General features: G+C 42.0%; 1 protein-coding gene across 1 annotated transcript in view; it reads left to right on the forward strand.

Moving 5' to 3' along the window:
* LOC139317720 (la-related protein 4B-like) overlaps positions 1 to 18940 on the forward strand; it is a 324479-nt gene that overhangs the window by 279988 nt on the left and 25551 nt on the right. The window contains exon 7 of the mRNA XM_070944793.1: positions 447 to 557. Within this exon, the coding sequence (XP_070800894.1) occupies positions 447 to 557 (111 nt within the window). The remainder of the gene's footprint in view (positions 1 to 446; positions 558 to 18940) is intronic.

Raw genomic sequence — 18940 nt, forward strand, 5'->3', positions numbered from 1 at the left:
TATTAAAGATATAAGTAAAATATATAGATCTTTACAGGGGGGAAGAAAAAAAAAGGACAATGGGGGGGAAAGAGGAATGAAATGAAGACATGGGGGGAAAAGACAAAATAACAGAAGGAAGACCATGATGAAACAATGCTTAAAAATGATAAGATATTTATATGTTGTATGTTATGTGAATGTCATATATGTGTTATAATAAAATTACAAATTTAAAAAAAAAAAAGAGAGAGAGAGGATACCTAGAGCATTTTACTATTTAGTATTTCATAGTCTGTCTTGAAATTAAGCAGAACTATATTAGATCCTAGATACTCTTTACAGTCAGTTATAATACGGCTTCAGTTGGGGGTGAATCAGTCTTTGGCTGTGGTTCTCAATGAACCCTTCTTCTCTCCAACCCTATCCATCCATCCATCTATCATCTATCTATTTATTTATTTTAGGAGGTTGAAGCACTCTTCAAAGGTGAGAACCTGCCTAAATTCATCAACTGTGAGTTTGCCTATAATGACAACTGGTTTATTACATTCGAATCTGAAGCAGATGCGCAACAGGTAAGCTTTCTTTTTTGTGTGTGGGTTTGTGTGCACTTGTACATATGTTATATCGAATTACCTGTTTCAGAGATTGTATGTTTCCAGTTACTCATGGCTGAGACATTATGATGAGAATACAAAGGAGAGGCATGGCCAGCGTTGCGGTGGTACAACACTTTTCTTGGATGCTCCCGAGAAAACGATATCGAAGTCGCTTGGGGGTCTTTATTGACTGAAACTGTCTTGGAGGGACAATGAGCAAGAAAGGCACAGACTGGCTAACACAGGGAAATCGCAATTCCCTGGTTAGTCAGAAGTAGCCTTTCAACCAGACGACTGAGAAAGCAGCCGCAACAAAGCCGGGGCGGTCACAGCAGAAGCGGGGAAGTAACAGACATGGAATCATCTGGGTGAGAAGCCAGCTTTTTTGATTTTATGTTTCTTTTCATAAACCCCGGGAAACATCTTGAAGGAAAGTGAAGGGCACAAAGGGAAGAGGGGAGAGTGGGGCGTGTGTCAACTTTCCACCTTTACTAGATTAGTGGCAAAGAAAGTGGATTGGCCCAAACGGAAGAATTGAATGAATTAACAAAAGTGCTTTGGGAAACAAGAAAATAAGAGCAGGAAGCCTGATTGAGTATTTGTAAATTTTGGACTTTTGGATTGATACTAAATGAAATGAGACGGAGTAGAAATCATTGAAGGAACGTTAGTTATAAAACTTTTCCTTTTTTTTCCTTTTTTTCTTTTTTGAGTGAAAGTGGTTTGCAGCTCCATCTAGAGACACTGATAAAAAGACATTGTTTCAAATAAACTGACTGAGAGGACTGGCCTTGAGATTGTAGGTCTGGACTGATAAGAAACAGCTGTGTCTGGCAAAGAGCTGCATATTGAGACTGTTCATTCCAACACAAGCCAAAATAGTGTGCCTTTTGAAGCTTTTGAAACAGAAATAAGAACAAGATAATTGAGACAGTATAAACAGCCTTGCTTGGGAGCTTTTTTCTTTTTTTTCTTTTCTTCTCCTGGATGTTTTTTTTTGGGGGGGGGGTGTTAGGACGTTACCATTATTTGATTATTTTTAGTGATTTTTTTTTCTCCCTCCTTGACTATTTTTATTGATTGGATTGTGTTTCATTTTTTTTCCTTATTTTTTCTTCCTTTTTTCGTTTTGTTTTTTTCTTTTCTTTTTGGGTCTCCCTGTTTTCCCTTTTGCGTTAATAGATACAGAATTTTTAGTAGTTTTTTTTTTCCCTCTCCTTTCTTGGTTGGGTTTTTTTTTTTTTTGAGTGTTTGAACTTCAATAATACATAAAAAATTGGATTAAGGTAACAACCTGAAGAATTTGAAGTTTTTGGATTTTTTAACCCCCTTTTTTTTTGCTTTGTTTTTGGACTTCTTCTCTTTTTGCTTTTTGCTTTGTGTTTTTGTTTTGATTGAGTTTTTGGGTTTCTATTTTTAACTAATCCATCCAACGGGGTGGATTAGATATTTGGATTATAAATTAAAGTCGTATTTGGATTATAAATTCAGTGGTTTATAGTATACAAGACGGGACAAGATGAAGAAGACAACAGCAGAGTTACCTTCCACAACATCAACTTCAAGTCCTGCAGCTCAGAGGACACTGGACACCATGGCCATGCAATTGGAATTAAAGAATATGATACAGGTCTTTCATGAAGACTTTAAAGAATGGAAAAGGTAGAAGGAGAGCTTAAAGAAGTGAAGGCGATGATGGGAAAGAATGAAGAAAGAATACAGAAAGTGGAAGAAAAGGTAGATTCAACAGAAAAAAGAGTGGAGGAGATGCATGACAGACTCACAATAACTGTCAAAAATCAGGAAAAAACAATTATCTCTCTGGAAATGGATAGAGTGGAGTACTACCTAAGATTTCAAAATATAGAAGAAGAAAAGGGAGAAAATTTGGCGGAAGTGGTGGCGGAGATACTGGCGGACGTGATGGAGGAAACCAAGGAAAAGATATTAAATGGGATTGACAAAATATACAGAGTACACACTCGATATGCAATGAGAAATAAATTGCCGAGAGAGGTGAATGTAAGATTTATTAGAAAAGCAATAAAAACAGAAATATTGCAGAAAGCAAGAAATACTCCAATAAAGTATAAAGATAGATTGTGGTGTTGAAACAGATACCCAGAAGAGTGAGAGATCTGAGGAGGGAATACCAATTTTTGACAAAACCTTTAATCAAAAAAGGAATAAATTTTAGATGGTTAATACCAGAAGGAATATTGGTTTACTGGCAAGAGCAAAGACATAGACTGGATTCGATAGAGAAAGCAGAAATATTTTACGACCAATATTTGGGGCCCCAAGAAGAGCAAAGATTGAGAGAGGAAAAAGAAACTAGAGTCCAAGATGAAGGGGTGAAAGAAAAAGAAGATCAAAAAAGAGAGACGATGAAAGAACAAGAAGAAAGGGCAATAAAAGAGGGGGCAAGATCAAAAGAGTCCAAGGATCAAAGAGAAATAAGAACGACAAGATTGACAAAAACTAGTAACAAGTAAAACATGGAAGAATAAATAAAAGCAATATCAATAAATATCAATGGACTGAACTCGGTGATAAAAAGAACTTTTAATAAATTGGGAAATAGTATGGATATAGTATGCCTACAAGAAGTCCATATTAGAAACCAACACAAAAAATTACTGGAATATCCAAAATTGGGTGATTTGTTTGCTGCATTGATGCATCAAAGTAAAAGAAGTGTAGTATTATATATTAAAAAGAAATTAGAACCTAAACAAATATTTGTTGATGAAGAAGGGAGGATTCTCATGGTGGAAGTAATAATGAACTATAAACCAATACTTCTGGTGGCGATATATGAACCAAACGAGAAACAAGAAGAATTTTATGGAAAATTGCATAGAAAAATAATAGAACTTGAGTATGACAATATTTGCATAATGGGAGACTTTAATGCGATAAGGGAAGTAGATTGGGACTATAAGTCAACAAAAGTCAATAAAAAACCCAGAAAAACTCTCCCAAAGGCCTTTTTTTACAATGGTAGAGGAAATAGGCATTAAAGATGCTTGGAGAGAAAGACATTTGAAAGAAAAACAGTATACTTTCTATTCAAATAGACACAGGTCATGGTCCAGAATAGATATGGTGTGGATGTCAATTGATTTATTAGCTAATGTACAAGACATAAGTATTGAAGCAAGTATTTGGGTGGATCATAACCTGATTATAATTACATGGAAGGGACATAGAAAGAGATCAAGATGGACCTTGAATCAAACAATATTAAATGAAAAAGAGTTTCAACAATCTGTGGAGAAAGAATTGGTTTTCTTTTTTAAGGAAAACAGAAAGGAAGATACCTCATTACAAAATGTGTGGGATACAGCAAAAGCATATATTCGAGGATTGGCAATGACTTACTTGGGAAAAAGAAATAAAAAGAAAAGACAAATACAGAAAAAATTGGAAGAAGAATACAAGGAACTGGAGATGGAATTACAAAAAGGTACGCAAAGTAAGAGGATCAAAAACCAAATGGATTTGAAAAAACATGAAATGAACTTAATTGAAAAAGAGGAGTTGGCTTATAATATAAAGATGTCTAAACAAAACTTTTTTGAAAACGCTAATAAGCCAGGTAGATGGCTGGCATACAAAATGAAAAAGGAGAAGGAGAAAAAACTAATTAATCAACTAAAAGATGAAGAAGGACAGCTATGTTATCGAAATGAGGAAAAGGAAAAAAGTGGTACAGAAATATTATGAGAAACTCTATAAACAAGAGACAATATTAGAAGAGAAGATTATACAATACTTAGAAAAGTCTGATCTACCAAAAATACCAGAAGAATATAAGGAGGTCCTGGAGGGAAGGATAACGATGATGGAAGTGATAGAGGGAATTAAAAAACAAAAGAATGGAAAAACACCAGGTCCAGATGGGCTACCAGCAGAATTGTATAAAACTTTTCAGGATGTACTTAGCAATAGGATGCTGGAAGTATTTAATGATCTTTTAGTGAATGCAAAAATACTTGACTCTTGGATGGAGGCGTATATTACTCTTATACCGAAGGAGGATACAGACTTACAAAAAATCAAAAACTATAGACAGATCTCTTTGTTAAATGTGGATTATAAAATATTTGCATCAATAATGGCGAATAGACTGAAGAGGTTGTTAAATGATTTTGTACACGCAGATCAAAATGGTTTTCTACCAAAGAGACAAATCAGAGACAATATGAGGATGATCCTGAATACTTTAGAATATTATGAAGCACACCCAGAAAAGCAAATGGTATTGATGTTTCTTGATGCACAAAAGGCCTTTGATAATGTGAATTGGAAATTTATGACAAAACAACTACAGATTATGGACTTTGGGGGAAGATTTATAAATACGATTGAGACAACTTATAGCAAACAATTTGCAAAAGTGATAATAAATGGAGATATGATGGAGAAAGTCAATATTATGAACGGAACAAGGCAGGGATGTCCTTTATCCCCATTGTTATTTGTGTTGACATTAGAGGTGTTAAATAGAAACATAAGACAGAAAGAAGAGATAAAAGGGATAAGAATTAAAAAAGAAGAGTATAAGCTGCAAGCATTTGCTGATGACCTAGTGTTTATTTTAGAAGAGCCGTTAGAAGTAGGTCCCAAACTGATAGAACAAATAGAGGAATATGGAGAAGTGGCAGGATTGAAATTCAATAAAGATAAAACAAAGATATTGGTGAAAAATATTACAGAGAAACAGAAAAGAGAGTTAATGGAGAAATTAGATATTCAGATCACTAAAAGAGTAAGGTATTTAGGAATACAATTAACAGCAAAATGTGCAACAATTGAAGAAGATAATTATTACAAGTTGAAAGGACAAATCGAAACGGACTTGGGAAAATGGGGAAAATTGCAATTATCATTAATGGGAAGAATAGCAGTAATATTACCTAGATTGTTGTTTTTATTTCAGACAATACCAATAAAATTGGAAAAGAAATACTTTGAAAATTTGAATAAAATGATATTGAAATTTATATGGCAGGGAAAAAGGGTGAGAATCAATATGAAAACGTTACAAGATGCAAGACTAAGAGGAGGATTTGGACTACCAAATTGGGAACTGTATTATCAAGCAGCAGCTTTATCTTGGACAAAAGAATGGATTGTGTTAAGAAACACAATTATTAGTGTGGAAGAGAATTAGAGAAAAACATTATTTGAAAATACCAATATGGCTTTCAACAATGGAGGCATTAGTACATCCAAAAGTTATTAATATGGGAAACATTATAAGGTACAAAGACATTTTATCAACAACAGGGGAACTGAAAACGAAACAAGAATTAGATGAACAAGGGATTGAAATGGAGTGGTATACTCAGCTGCAAATACAATTGAGATATGAAAGAGATGCAAAGCTATGGTTTCTACCTGGAAATGGCAGTATTGGATGAGATACTCACAGGAACTGATGAAAAAATGATTAGGAAATTGTATAGTTATTTACTTGAAGTAAAGTTGGAAGAAGAACAAGTTAAAGAAACAATGATAGCATGAGCAAAAAATTTTGGCTATACGATTGAGCTAGATAAATGGCAGCAATTATGGGAAAGAAATTATAAATTAACGATGGCCACAGCATATAGAGAATTTGTATAAAATGTTTTATAGATGGCACATGCCACCAGAAAGATTGGCAAAAATGTTTAAAGATAAATCAGTTAAATGTTGGAAATGCCATCAGATACCAGGATCATATTATCATATGTGGTGGACATGTCCAGAAGCGAGAAATTATTGGGCAAAAATTAGAATATGGTTAGAGAAAATGACACAGCAACATATTGACTTAAAACCAGAATTCTTCCTGTTGGGTATCCTATCAGAGAAGTATAGTAAAGAAAATATATATTTGATAATACATGTAATAACGGTGGCAAGAATGGTATTTGCACAAAATTGCAAATAATTATATGTGCTAATTTTCCACAGTTTGGTAGTCAGCAAATAATTAAAGGTAGTTAAAACAAATTATTAAATAAACAACAAATAAACAGTCACCAGCAATGTTTCTGTATAATTGGAATTGCTCCAGTTTGGAAGCTATTTGGAAGCATAGCACATAGTATATTCCCCCCCCCCCCTATTTTATTAGTGTGATCTTGGTAGATTCTGGAAGCCTGATGAAAAGAACCCAGAAGCTGTCTGTTCTTGATCTGCTATAAGATTTTACTGGTACTACTTGGATTCAAATCCCACTAAAATTAGTTATATAAGTTGTTCCTGTTGACTATGGTAAATCTAAAAGGCCTATAGTATTTTATGATTGTCACGTTTGCCTGGATTTCTCTCAAGACAGTTTTCAGCCCCATAACTGCAAACATTTCCCATGCTTTCTGTAGCTGATTCTTTTCCACAATACACTGTGTGCACAATTATTAGGCAAGTTGTATTTTGGAGGATTAATTTGAATTGAAATTGAATTGAAATTAAATTGAATTGAATTCTTTATTGGCCAAGTGTGATTGGAGACACAAGGAATTTGTCTTTGGTGTATATGCTCTCAGTGTATATAAGGAGAATAAAATACATTCATCAAGAATAAAAAGATACAACACTTAGTGATAGTCAAGGTTACTAATAAGCTAGCAAATCGTACTAGGAAACAAATAAAAACAATATTGTTGGATGCTTATCCTATGGTTGGGTAGGTAATATATAGAAAACTATGTTCTGTAACTTTAACTGCTACAAGATGACTAATTGACTGTGCTAAGCAGACATAAAAGAAGGCAGGAAGTTCATTCACTTCTGCTCCTGCTATTAGAAGGTTGAACTGCTGAAAGGAACTGTGTCTGTGTTACTGAAGAGAACTGGAATTGTAAGCAAACTATGTTTTTGTTGAACCGTGATTATTTGAAGAAGTGTTATCTTTGTTTTGAGAAGCCAAGTTTGTTTTTTTTTACTACAAGTAAAGACTGTTTATTTTTCTTTAAATGTTCAGAGTCTGTGAGTATCTGTGTGTTTTGCTAAGCAACGTATCTATTCGCTGTCTGGTCCGTTGCACCACTTTGCAGAGGGCAGTTTTACCCTCAACACTGGTTATGGGCCCAGTACCAGAGTGTGTGTACCAGTTACAGCAATAAGAGAGTTGCGACACACATTATTGCTCCAGACGTTCTGATACGTATTTAATATCCTGGTGAGGATGGCACAAGGTCAAGCTCCCAACTTATCGCTGGTTACCCGGCTGGATGGCACCAACTACAAATCCTGGTCCACCAAGTGCAGTCTCCTGTTGCGCAAAGAAGGGCTATGGGATGTAGTGCAGAATCCACCAGATGTGACCTCCTGGAATGCTGACGATGCCGAGGATGCCAGGAAGATAGCCGAGTTCCAGAGGAAGAATGAGAGTGCATTGTGTATTATTGGTTTGTCTCTAGATGATACCCAGCTTGTTCACATCGAGGGTGAACAGTCTGCTGCAAGATGCTGGGGCAATTTGAAACGTCTTTATGTTCGTGACACTGTGGGGGCGCAAATTAACATTACACAAAGGTTGTTTCGCACATGACTCCTTAAGGGTGGTGACATGTTAACACACCTGAATTGCATAAAAAGCATTTTTCGAGAGCTACATCAGAAGGAGGTGTTTTTTTCCGAGCAGCAACAGGTTTATATACTGTTATCATCGCTAGATGAGAGCTACGACGACGTAGTAACATCATTTGAAGTTCTCACACAGCAGGAACTAACTTTGGCCAATGCAACCTCACGACTACTAGAAGAGGCCAGAAGGAGAGAAGAAAGAAAACAACTAAGGGAAGAACCCGAGTTGATTAATGTAAATGTAAAGGCAAATAACCATGTATATGCTGTAAAACATTGTGTCAGCGTTCCAAATTATGATCTCTTTCAGCGCTGACATGAAATCACAGAAAGACTTGCTTTAATGCTGAGATGAACTTTCACCTAGTTCCTGGCTCTTCAGCAGATAGTGTTACTTGGGCAACAGAGGGAGGGGGGAAATTCCTGTGAAAAGAAAGTGCATGGGACGAAGAGATGGATCTGCAGGGTGGCCAATGAGACATTGGGGTTGAAGAACGGAAAGGGAGGGGTTTGGAAGAAGGTGCCAATCTTGGCTGCATCAGAGTCCAGGCATGTCGTTTTTTCTATTCTTAAATAAAAAAAAGGATTCATTAGAGACTTTGCGTTTGAGAATGAAGTTTATTTAAGATAGCAACGAAACCTGACAGACAGCCAAGATTCCTCCAAAGCCAGGCTGGCTGACTCTAAATCACCCCGTTCCCTCCCAGACGTGTGGTCTGACTGGAGGTTATCTCCGGACACTATGGCTGAAGCCAAGCTCTCGGAGGAAAGCCTGCTTCAAGCGACAGGAGGAGGAGAAGCGGCCATGATCCCAGCCAGTTTGGAAAGTACGAAGTCTCAACTCTCCCCGCCTTCCCCATCGGCAGAATTTCAAACAAAGAAGCGTGAGCCAGATAAGTACCCGGGGACTGTGCCAAAAGCCTCCGAGGCTGAATTTCCCTTTCCAAACGTGAAAGACAAAGGGAAACCCCTAAGTGAATTGGGCAGGGCATCCTGGCTGTGGGAATGGGAACAAGCCAGAAAACAAACTAAGCGCCAAGAAATTCTAAAGAAGCCACTCGAAAGCCCCATAGATGAGTTGAAAGAGAAATTTGTCCGTGCCACCCTTCAGGGGAGGGGCCATCCTGCAGACCCAAAGAAAAGAGAGAACCAGTCTGGGCTGTTGATCCAAGAGGCCGTAGGCCAAGGCGCAGCCCTTCCCCCCTCCACAGCAGGAGGAGGAGGAGCCCAACGACGCATCCATGGGTCCCCCCCCTCCCAGCAAGCACCGAAGCCTAGATGAGGCAGCACCTCCCTACCCCAGGATGAGAGACGAGGCAGAGGACTATCAACACCAAGGCCGGCCCTACAGAGCTCAGCACAGAGAGGAGAGGGTAGAGAGAGACGAACCACCCCAGTTCAGAGGGAAGTTCGATGGTGACCCAGACAACCTCGCCCAATTCCTCGATTCAGCTGAGATATACATAGAGCGTTTTGGACACCTCTATCCTTTCCCCAGAGCCCTAGTAAATGCTATCTCGGAAGGGCTGGAGGGAGAAGCAAAAAGGTGGTCAGCATCCCTCTACAAAAACAGGGCCCCCCAACTGCAAGATGCGGATGGGTTCTTGCAACTATTGAGAGCCCGTTATGAGGAGGAAGAGGAGGACCCCTATGTGGAAGACGAGCTAAGAAACCTAATGCAGAAGGGGAAGCCTATCAGAGAGCATATCCGTGAATTCAGGAGAGTCATTGGGACACTGCCTCCCCTACCAGAGCGATTGCTGGTGTACTTTTTTAGAACAAGCCTAGATAAGAGAATTTCCCAAGTGACTGCTTATCGAGACATCCCAAACCGACTCTCTGAATGGTTCCGGGTAGCAATAAAAGTCGACAGAGGGCTGCGGGCGAACGACATGTTGAAACCACCAGATGAAAAGGAGAGGGGCCGGCCGAGCCAGGGGCAACTCAACAGACGAGGAACCCCAACATCACAGTCCACCCAGAGGCCATCTGCCCCACGGAGCCCACTGAAATGCTACAGATGTGGGGGAAGCGGCCACATAGCAGCAAGATGTGGAACCCCTAGGCCGGGACCAGCTCCACCGCCCAAAGCATGACCGGAACGAGGGCCCAAGCGCGCCACCCACGTACCGCGGAAAGCTCCCCAAATCCCGGAGTTTTTCGCTCACCTGACTGAAACCAGAGGAATCCCAGATGAGGGAGATCAGTCCCCCGAACCCTATGACACGGAGGACGAAGGCGAGGACGACCCGATGGTGAGTGCACCCGTCCATCCTTTTCTTTTCCCCATACGCCTAACAGCCCCCAAAACAGGGGCCCAGGGGACTTTCCAAGCCCTAATAGACTCTGGTAGTACAAGGTGCCTAATTAACCTACCGACAGTTCTAAAATTGGGAATCCGAGCTAAAAAGCTCAAACAACCACTTCGCTTTGAGCAAGTTGATGGGTCCCTAGTGGGGGGAGCGTACGCCACACACTTGACTGAACCCGTGAGACTGGAACTGGCAGATCACTGGGAAACGATCCATTTCATAATAGCCCCCAAGATGACAGACCTAGTCATATTGGGACTCTCGTGGCTGGACAAATGGGGCCCAATAATTTGGTGGCAAGAGGGGACCCGCAGGCTGAGAATAGCAAAGGGCCCCCAACCCCTGCCGCCCCGACCAGAAGAATTCCCTCCCACGCTGAGACCCCAAAGCAGCCCGCCACTGCAGAAGAAAACACCACCAACACAAGGGTCCCTCCCAGAAGGTACAGCGAAGCAATTGGCAGCCGCACCCACCACCGCTTGTAATGCAGATCAGATCCCAGGGGAGTACCAAGACCTTGCAGAGGTATTCAGCGAGGCCGAGTGTGACATTCTGCCCCCCCACCGCGAGACCGATTGTGCCATCGAGATTATCCCGGGAGCGAAACTACCCAAACCTAAAATGTATGCCATGATGCCCCGTGAAATGCAGGAAATGCGGGACTACATAGACAAGAACCTACGAAGGGGATTTATTGAGCCAATAAAACCAAGAGTAGCGGCGCCGGTCCTGTTTAAAGAGAAAAAGGACGGCTCTATGAGACTGGTAGTCGATTTTCAAAATATCAATGCCGTTTGCGTACACAACTTATACCCCCTCCCCCTCATGAAGGACATGCTAGCCCACCTAGCTAAAGGAAAAGTTTTCACCAAACTAGACCTTCGAGAAGCTTATTACCGAGTACGCATTAAGGCAGGAGATGAATGGAAAACAGCATTCAACTGCCCCCTGGGTAGTTTCCAGTTCAAGGTAATGCCCTTTGGATTACAAGGAGCCCCGGCAGTGTTCATGCAGTTGATAAATGAAGTCCTACATGAGCACCTATACAAAGGGGTCCTCGTCTACCTGGATGATATTCTCATCTACACGGAGACCATAGACGAACACATACCCCTCATCCGCCAAGTACTGAAAAAACTGCTGAGGGCGAACCTGTATGTCAAACTGTCAAAATGCGATTTCCATCAATCACGGCTAGACTACCTAGGCTACCGAGTATCAAACGAGGGGATAGAAATGGACCCAGCCAAGGTCCAATCAGTTCTACAATGGCAGCCCCCTCGCACCCGCAGACAACTGCAAAGCTTCCTAGGCTTCGCGAACTTTTACAGACAGTTCATCCCCTCATTCGCGAAAATTGCCAAACCTTTGACGGACCTCCTAAAGACAGGAAGCCCAGCGACGAAACCCCGCCCGGGACAACCCCTGCAGTGGGACCTGACCTGCCAACAGGCATTCGAGATGCTAAAGGGAATGTTTGCGAAAGAACCTGTCTTAAAACACCCTGATCCTGAACAACCTTTCGTCATCCAAGCAGACGCAAGTGATGTGGCAGTAGGAGCCGTGTTACTACAAAAGAACAGTCAAGGTGATCTACAACCCTGCGCCTACACCTCCCACAAACTCACCAACACAGAGAGGCGATGTGCGGCGTGGGAGAATGAAGCGTTTGCAGTAAGATGGGCGTTGTTGACCTGGCGGCACCTACTAGAGGGAGGCCAGAAACCGTTTGAAGTCTGGACTGATCATAAAAACCTGGAGGCCCTAAAAACCCCACGGAAACTGTCGCCCAGGTAAGTCCGGTGGGCTCAATACTTCAATCGGTTCAATTTCGAGCTTAAGCACATCCCAGGAGGGAGGAATTTCCTGGCTGACGCCCTCTCCCGAATGCCCCAATACAACAGTGAGCGGGAGCAAGTAGTGAATGCCATCATCCCCTCCACCCAAGCAGCGGCTCAAGTGATCACCAGACGGCAACAACGTGACCAGCAGGGCCAACTTGCAAGTGACTTAACTGCAAAATTAAAAAATGAAACACTGACAGACCCCTGGTTCCGAGACAATCAACATCTTTTGACAAAAAGAGATGACCTAGCATGGAAAGGGACAAAGCTCTATGTCCCACAGACTTTATGCACCCTGATCCTCAAGAGGAGTCACAACGTTAAACCCGCAGGACACTTCGGGTTCCTAAAGACTCTGCACCTAGTACGAAGGCAGTTCTTGTGGCCCCACATGAGAAAGGACGTGGACAGTTATGTAAAAAGCTGCACCATTTGTGCCACGATGAAAACAAGACCAGGTTGCCTGCCTGGACTGTTGCAACCAGTAGCTGAGCCGACAAGACCATGGGAGGAGATTGCGATGGACTTCATAGTAGACCTACCGAGGAGCAGTGGGAATACAGTGATCTGGACTGTAATAGACTTATTCTCCAAACAGGCACACTTCATTCCTTGTAGCGGACTGCCCTCAGCCCGCCAGTTATCCAAACTGTTCCTGAAACACATCTACCGCCTGCATGGAGTCCCCAGGAGAATCATCTCTGACCGAAGGGTCCAGTTCACAGCAAAGTTCTGGAGGGAGTTTCTACGATCCATAGGGTCATCCCAAGGGCTCAGCTCAGCATTTCACCCGAGCACCAATGGGGGGGCAAAAAGACTGAACGCTATGATAGAACAGTATTTAAGATGCTACGTCGACTACCAGCAGTCCAATTGGGCAGACCTCCTATCTTTTGTGGAGGTCGCATATAATAATGCTGTCCACAGCAGCACGGGGCTAACCCCATTCAAAGTAGTGAGTGGCATGGATTTTGTCCCCATGCCAGAGTACCCGAGGGAGCCCCCTTCCTCAGTCAGTTTGACCGACTGGATGGCAATGTTGAGAGAAACTTGGGAGAATGTCAAGAGGGCATTGGCCAAGGCGGCTCAATCTTATAAGAAACAAGCAGACAAGCACCGAACTCCCCAAAGACCATTTCAGTTGGGAGAGAAAGTCTACCTTTCCACCAAGTACTTGAGACTTAGACTCCCGAGTAAGAAATTAGGCCCAAAATTTATAGGACCGTTCCCTATAGTAAAAATAATCAACCCCGTTACAGTACAACTGCAGTTGCCACGGCTCTTGGGGAAGATTCACCCCATCTTTCACAGTAGCCTTCTGAAACCTGTAGTGGGGTCTACCTTAAGGCCGACACCACGTGTGCCCCCTGGGCCCCTGGTTGTTGGGGGCCAAACTCACTACAAAGTACAGCGAATTCTTGACTCAAGATGGCACAGGGGGCGCCTCCAATACTTAATTAAATGGAAGGGCTACCCGTTGTCAGAGGCTTCCTGGGTGAAGAGTTCAAACATCCAAGCTGACCGCCTTATAGCAAAATTCCATGCAGACCACCCGGGAAAGCCGGGAAGGGGGGGTCCGCAGCAAAGAAGGGGATAATGATACTTATCTTGTTCTGTTTTTCCTATGGGGCAGGTTACGTCGGAGAAGTGAAGGGAGAGGGGCCGGATGTCAGCGTTCCAAATTATGATCTCTTTCAGCGCTGACATGAAATCACAGAAAGACTTGCTTTAATGCTGAGATGAACTTTCACCTAGTTCCTGGCTCTTCAGCAGATAGTGTTACTTGGGCAACAGAGAGAGGGGGGAAATTCCTGTGAAAAGAAAGTGCATGGGACGAAGAGATGGATCTGCAGGGTGGCCAATGAGACATTGGGGTTGAAGAACGGAAAGGGAGGGGTTTGGAAGGAGGTGCCAATCTTGGCTGCATCAGAGTCCAGGCATGTCGTTTTTTCTATTCTTAAATAAAAAAAGGATTCATTAGAGACTTTGCGTTTGAGAATGAAGTTTATTTAAGATAGCAACGAAACCTGACACATTGTTTTATTTGTGGAAAGAAGGGTCATATAGCCAGGTTTTGCAGAAGGCTGAAACAAAAAACCATGGTTAAAGATAAAAAACAATGTAATGTAGCTATGTCTGATAAGAAACCGGTTAACCACGATTCGTGGGTTATTGATAGCAGGGCGTCGCTATGCATTGTCAGAACACAAAACTATTTTGTGAAAATGTTGCCTAGTAATAATAAGGTTTCTTTAGCAAATGGGTGGAAGCTAAAAGCATGTGGTGAGGGAATGGCAATATGTCCATATGTAAAAGAAAAAATGCATATGTTATATGTTCCAAATCTAAACTTTAATTTGATTTCGGTTAGAGTATTGGTTAAGCTAGGATATACAGTAACGTTTAGAACCAATGATTATTTAATTGAAAAAGGTGAAACCAAGATTATTGGAAAACTGAAAGATGGTGTATATGTATTATCTAGTAACCATGTTACAAATGTTGTATACTCAAATGTCAAACCACATGATGAATGTGTTCACTTGCTTCACAGACGTATGGGGCATATCAGTTTTAAGATGTTACAGAAAACTGTAAAATTAGTTGATGGGTTGAAGCTGAAACCATGTAACCAGTATTTAAATTGCAATATTTGTAATCAGCAGAAAAGTAGAACAATCCCTGCTAATAGGTTTGATGGATTTAAAATGAAGAGACCACTGGAAGTGGTATTTGCTGATTTAATAGGGCCAATGAAGGCTAGTTTAGGGGGTGCTTGCTATGTTCTCAGTATAGTTGACCATTATTCCAGGTATGGTTTTTGCTACCTATTGAAGACTAAGGTAGATACTTTTCGGTATTTTGTTCAATGGATTAAGTTTGTGGAGAGAAAAACAAATCAAAAAATAGTTACCATTGTAACTGACAACGGTACTGAGTTTGTAAATACAAGGTTTAAATCAATGTTAGATAATGTTGGTATAAAGTACAAATGTTCAGCTCCATATAGACCACAACATAACTCATATGTTGAAAGGAGAGGACAAACCCTACAAGCAATGATGAGATCAATGTTAGCTGATGCAGGTTTACCGGCTAATTTATGGGGAGAAGCAATTATGTGTGCAAATACACTCTTAAACAACACCATAAATACAACCACTAACAAAATTCCATATACCGTATGGCATGGAAGGAAGCCGGATTTGAGCTACATACACACATTTGGATCACCTGCATGGGTACATATTCCATCGCAGTTAAGGCGTAAGGGCCAGAGTAGGGCACAACAATTAATATTTGTTGGTTATAATTCAAACCACAGGTCCTACAGATTTTGGGTAAAAGGAACAGCAACGGTAGTTAACAGTGCAAATGCCAGGTTTATGGAGCATGTAGGGTGGAATAAATTAGGTACTGAAAATGAGGTTATCATTGAAACTCAGACTGAAGCTACCAATGAAATGCCAGAGATCCAGAGCGAAGAGGTAGAGAAAGACGTAGTACAGGAAGAGTTAAAGGTGGAGAGGCAATCTGTAAGTCCTGAACTCCCAAGAAGGTCGAGTAGAGTAACAAGACCACCTGATAGGTATCAGGCAACTACAGTCTATCAAGTAAATAAAGTCCCTGCTACATTTAATGAGTTGACCACGTTTCCACCTGAAGACCAGAAAGTGTGGAGAGGTGCAATGACTAAAGAACTACAATCTTTGCAGAATTTGAAAGTGTATGAGTCTGTAACAATTCCAAAAGGGAAAACTATACTCGGTAGTAATTGGATATATAAATTAAAGACTGGGATAGATGGGATACCAATATATAAAGCTAGGCTGGTAGCTCAAGGATTTAATCAGTCTCCTAATGATTACGATGAAGTATTCACTCCAAGCTTAAAAGCCATTACATTAAGAGCAGCGTTGGTATGGGCAGCTAGAAATAAATATAGAGTTAACCATTTAGATGTAGAGACCACATATCTGCATGCACCATTACAGCATGAAATTTATTTAAAGAAACCCTCAGGATTTGAGGAAAATGGCAAGGCTGACTGTTGGTTATTAAAGAAAAGTCTGTATGGGTTAAAACAGTCAGGTTATGAATGGAACCAGTGCATTGTAAAAACATTGAAGAATATTGGATTTAAAACAGGATTAGCAGATCCATGTATATTTAAAATGGAAAGGGATGGTATAGTATCATTATTGCTTCTTTTTACAGACAATATAGCTCTGATTACAAAGAATGAGCAAGAGGCCAACAGGATTGTTGTTTTTTTTTATTGAAAAAGTTTTTCAAATACAGATTTTTCCCCCTTTTTCCCCCCTCCTCCCTAATCCCCCCTCCCCCTCCCCTCCCCCCATGGCTTCTCCAAAATAAAATCCAAATTGATATCACATTATATAATACTTTACCATCCTTTTACACCACCCCCCATATGCTAACCATTTCTTTCTAACATTATTATTATATCCCCCCATACTATACATTTCAAAGCAACTTTCAGCTATACAATTATATAATAAATCCTAATTTGGCATTTATTCAACTCATAATCTACCCATTTCCTCCATCCCCATACATATATCTCTTAATTCAAATCTTTTACGTATGTTAATATCTGAACATAACATCCCTTTTCCTAAACTAAACAATCAGTAACCTAACCTATCGCCACCCACTTTCCTACAGGTCTACCATACATAATATTTTTAATATCTTTGTTCTTCTGCCCACACCACTAAAAGATATTTCCATATATATATAAAATCCTCAAATGACTTTAAGTTTGTAATCCATATAGTATCTTCTGTAATGTCTTTCAACTGGATTATTAATTCCATCGCCCATGTTAGGGTAACATCAAGTTCTGCTTCCAACAGTATATTCAGTATCTTCAATTACCATCTGCCCCCATCAATAATAAATGTTTTTGTATATAAAAAACCACCCGAGTGAGTTTATATTTATATTCCATGTAGTATCTTCTGTAGTGTCTTTTGTCTAGATTATTAATTCCAACCACCACGTTAGGGTAACAACCAGATCTTCTGCATGCCCCAATTCCATAGTTCTCTTGCCTTATAACTCAACATATACGTAATCCATTTTTCAAAGAGTCCAAAATAGAAAGTTCCAATCCGCTCAGTCAAAGGCCATCTTCCACATCCCATGCCGCAAAGAGGAGGCTGCGGGGTTTTTTAAAATTGTCCTTGTCTAAACTTTTAAGGGGTCCGGGGAGGGGGGAGGGGGTGGGATTGGAATTAGGGCTGTGGGTTTGGGGGATAACCCACCAAGGGGAGGGTCGGGCTTGGCCAGGACGTCCGGTGGGGGGGGTGGGGGATCCGGAGGGGGTCGAGCTGGTCCAGACTGTGTTTTTACCATCGGTACTGTGTGTGGGAGGGGTAGATATGGCGGGAGCAGGGGGCCATATCATGTTAAGGGAGCACGCACCCGCTGTCTTCAAGCGGTAGGGTGCTCCGGTCCCCAAGGCTCCACTCGTTCTCCAGGTAGTACAGACCTTCAGGGCCCGGGCCTTCGTCTGATGCTGTGCAATGCCAGGTCCGTAGTAAATAAAGCCCCCCTCATCTGTGATCTTGTTTATGAGGGGGGAGCGGACTTGGTATTACGGAGACCTGGCAGGGGTCCCTCTGGTAGAAATGTGCCCACCAGGTTTCCACGCATTCCATCAGTCGAGGTCACAGGGGAGGGGCGGGGGAGTAGCGGTTATTATTAGAGAAGGCCTTAGGCCGAGGGAGACCACTGTACCTCAGACGGCTGGTTGTGTGTCCCTCCTTGTGAAGTGGGGCCACGGGGTTCAGACGGGTTTGCTGATCACGTACCTGGCTTCCTGCCACGTGGCGGCAGCCCTGCCCGAGCTACTCAACGTTATTGCCACGGTGGCGGTTGATACCCCCAGACTTATGGTCATGGGGGATTTCAACCTGCCATCCGTGGGTGAGGCATCTGAGGTGGCTCGGGAGTTCATGGCTTCCATGTTGGCCCAACTAATTCATGGCCCTACACACACTGGGGGAAACACACTGGACTTGGTTTTTGTCTCTGGACAGTGGTTGAGTGATCTCGAGATAGAGGATATAGTCATCGAGCCCTTGTCATGGTCAGATCACTCACTCCTTCGCCTTGACCTTCGAACCGCGACACCCCGCTGCAGGGAGGTGGAACCGATAAGATGGTACCGCCCCAGGCGCCTGATGGAACCTGATAGGTTCCAGATGGAGCTTGGGCCAATCCCGGAGGTTCTGGCTCACGCCTCGTCTGGAGACCTACTGGCCGCCTGGGATAGGGCGGCTGCTGGAGCCCTGGACCGAGTCGTGACTGGATAGATCCAGCAAGGGTGACGGAGGCAGGTCTTGAGACTGTTATCTGGGATGAGTTTGATCCTGTGACCCCAGATGACGTGGACAGGATTCTGGGTAGATTGAACGCGACCACATGTTTGTTGGACCCGTGCCCCTCCTGGTTAGTGCTGGCTTCCCGGGAGGTGACGCAAGGCTGGCTCCAGGGGATTATAAATGCTTCGTTGGGTGAGGGTGTCTTCCCCGCCGCCCTGAAAGAGGCGGTGGTAAGGCCCCTCCTCAAGAAGCCTTCCCTGGACCCG

Source organism: Pituophis catenifer, unplaced genomic scaffold, assembly GCF_029215685.1.
Source record: "Pituophis catenifer annectens isolate HBS135680 unplaced genomic scaffold, rPitCat1.0.hap2 SCAF_5, whole genome shotgun sequence".
NCBI classification, from domain to species: Eukaryota; Metazoa; Chordata; class Lepidosauria; order Squamata; family Colubridae; genus Pituophis; species Pituophis catenifer.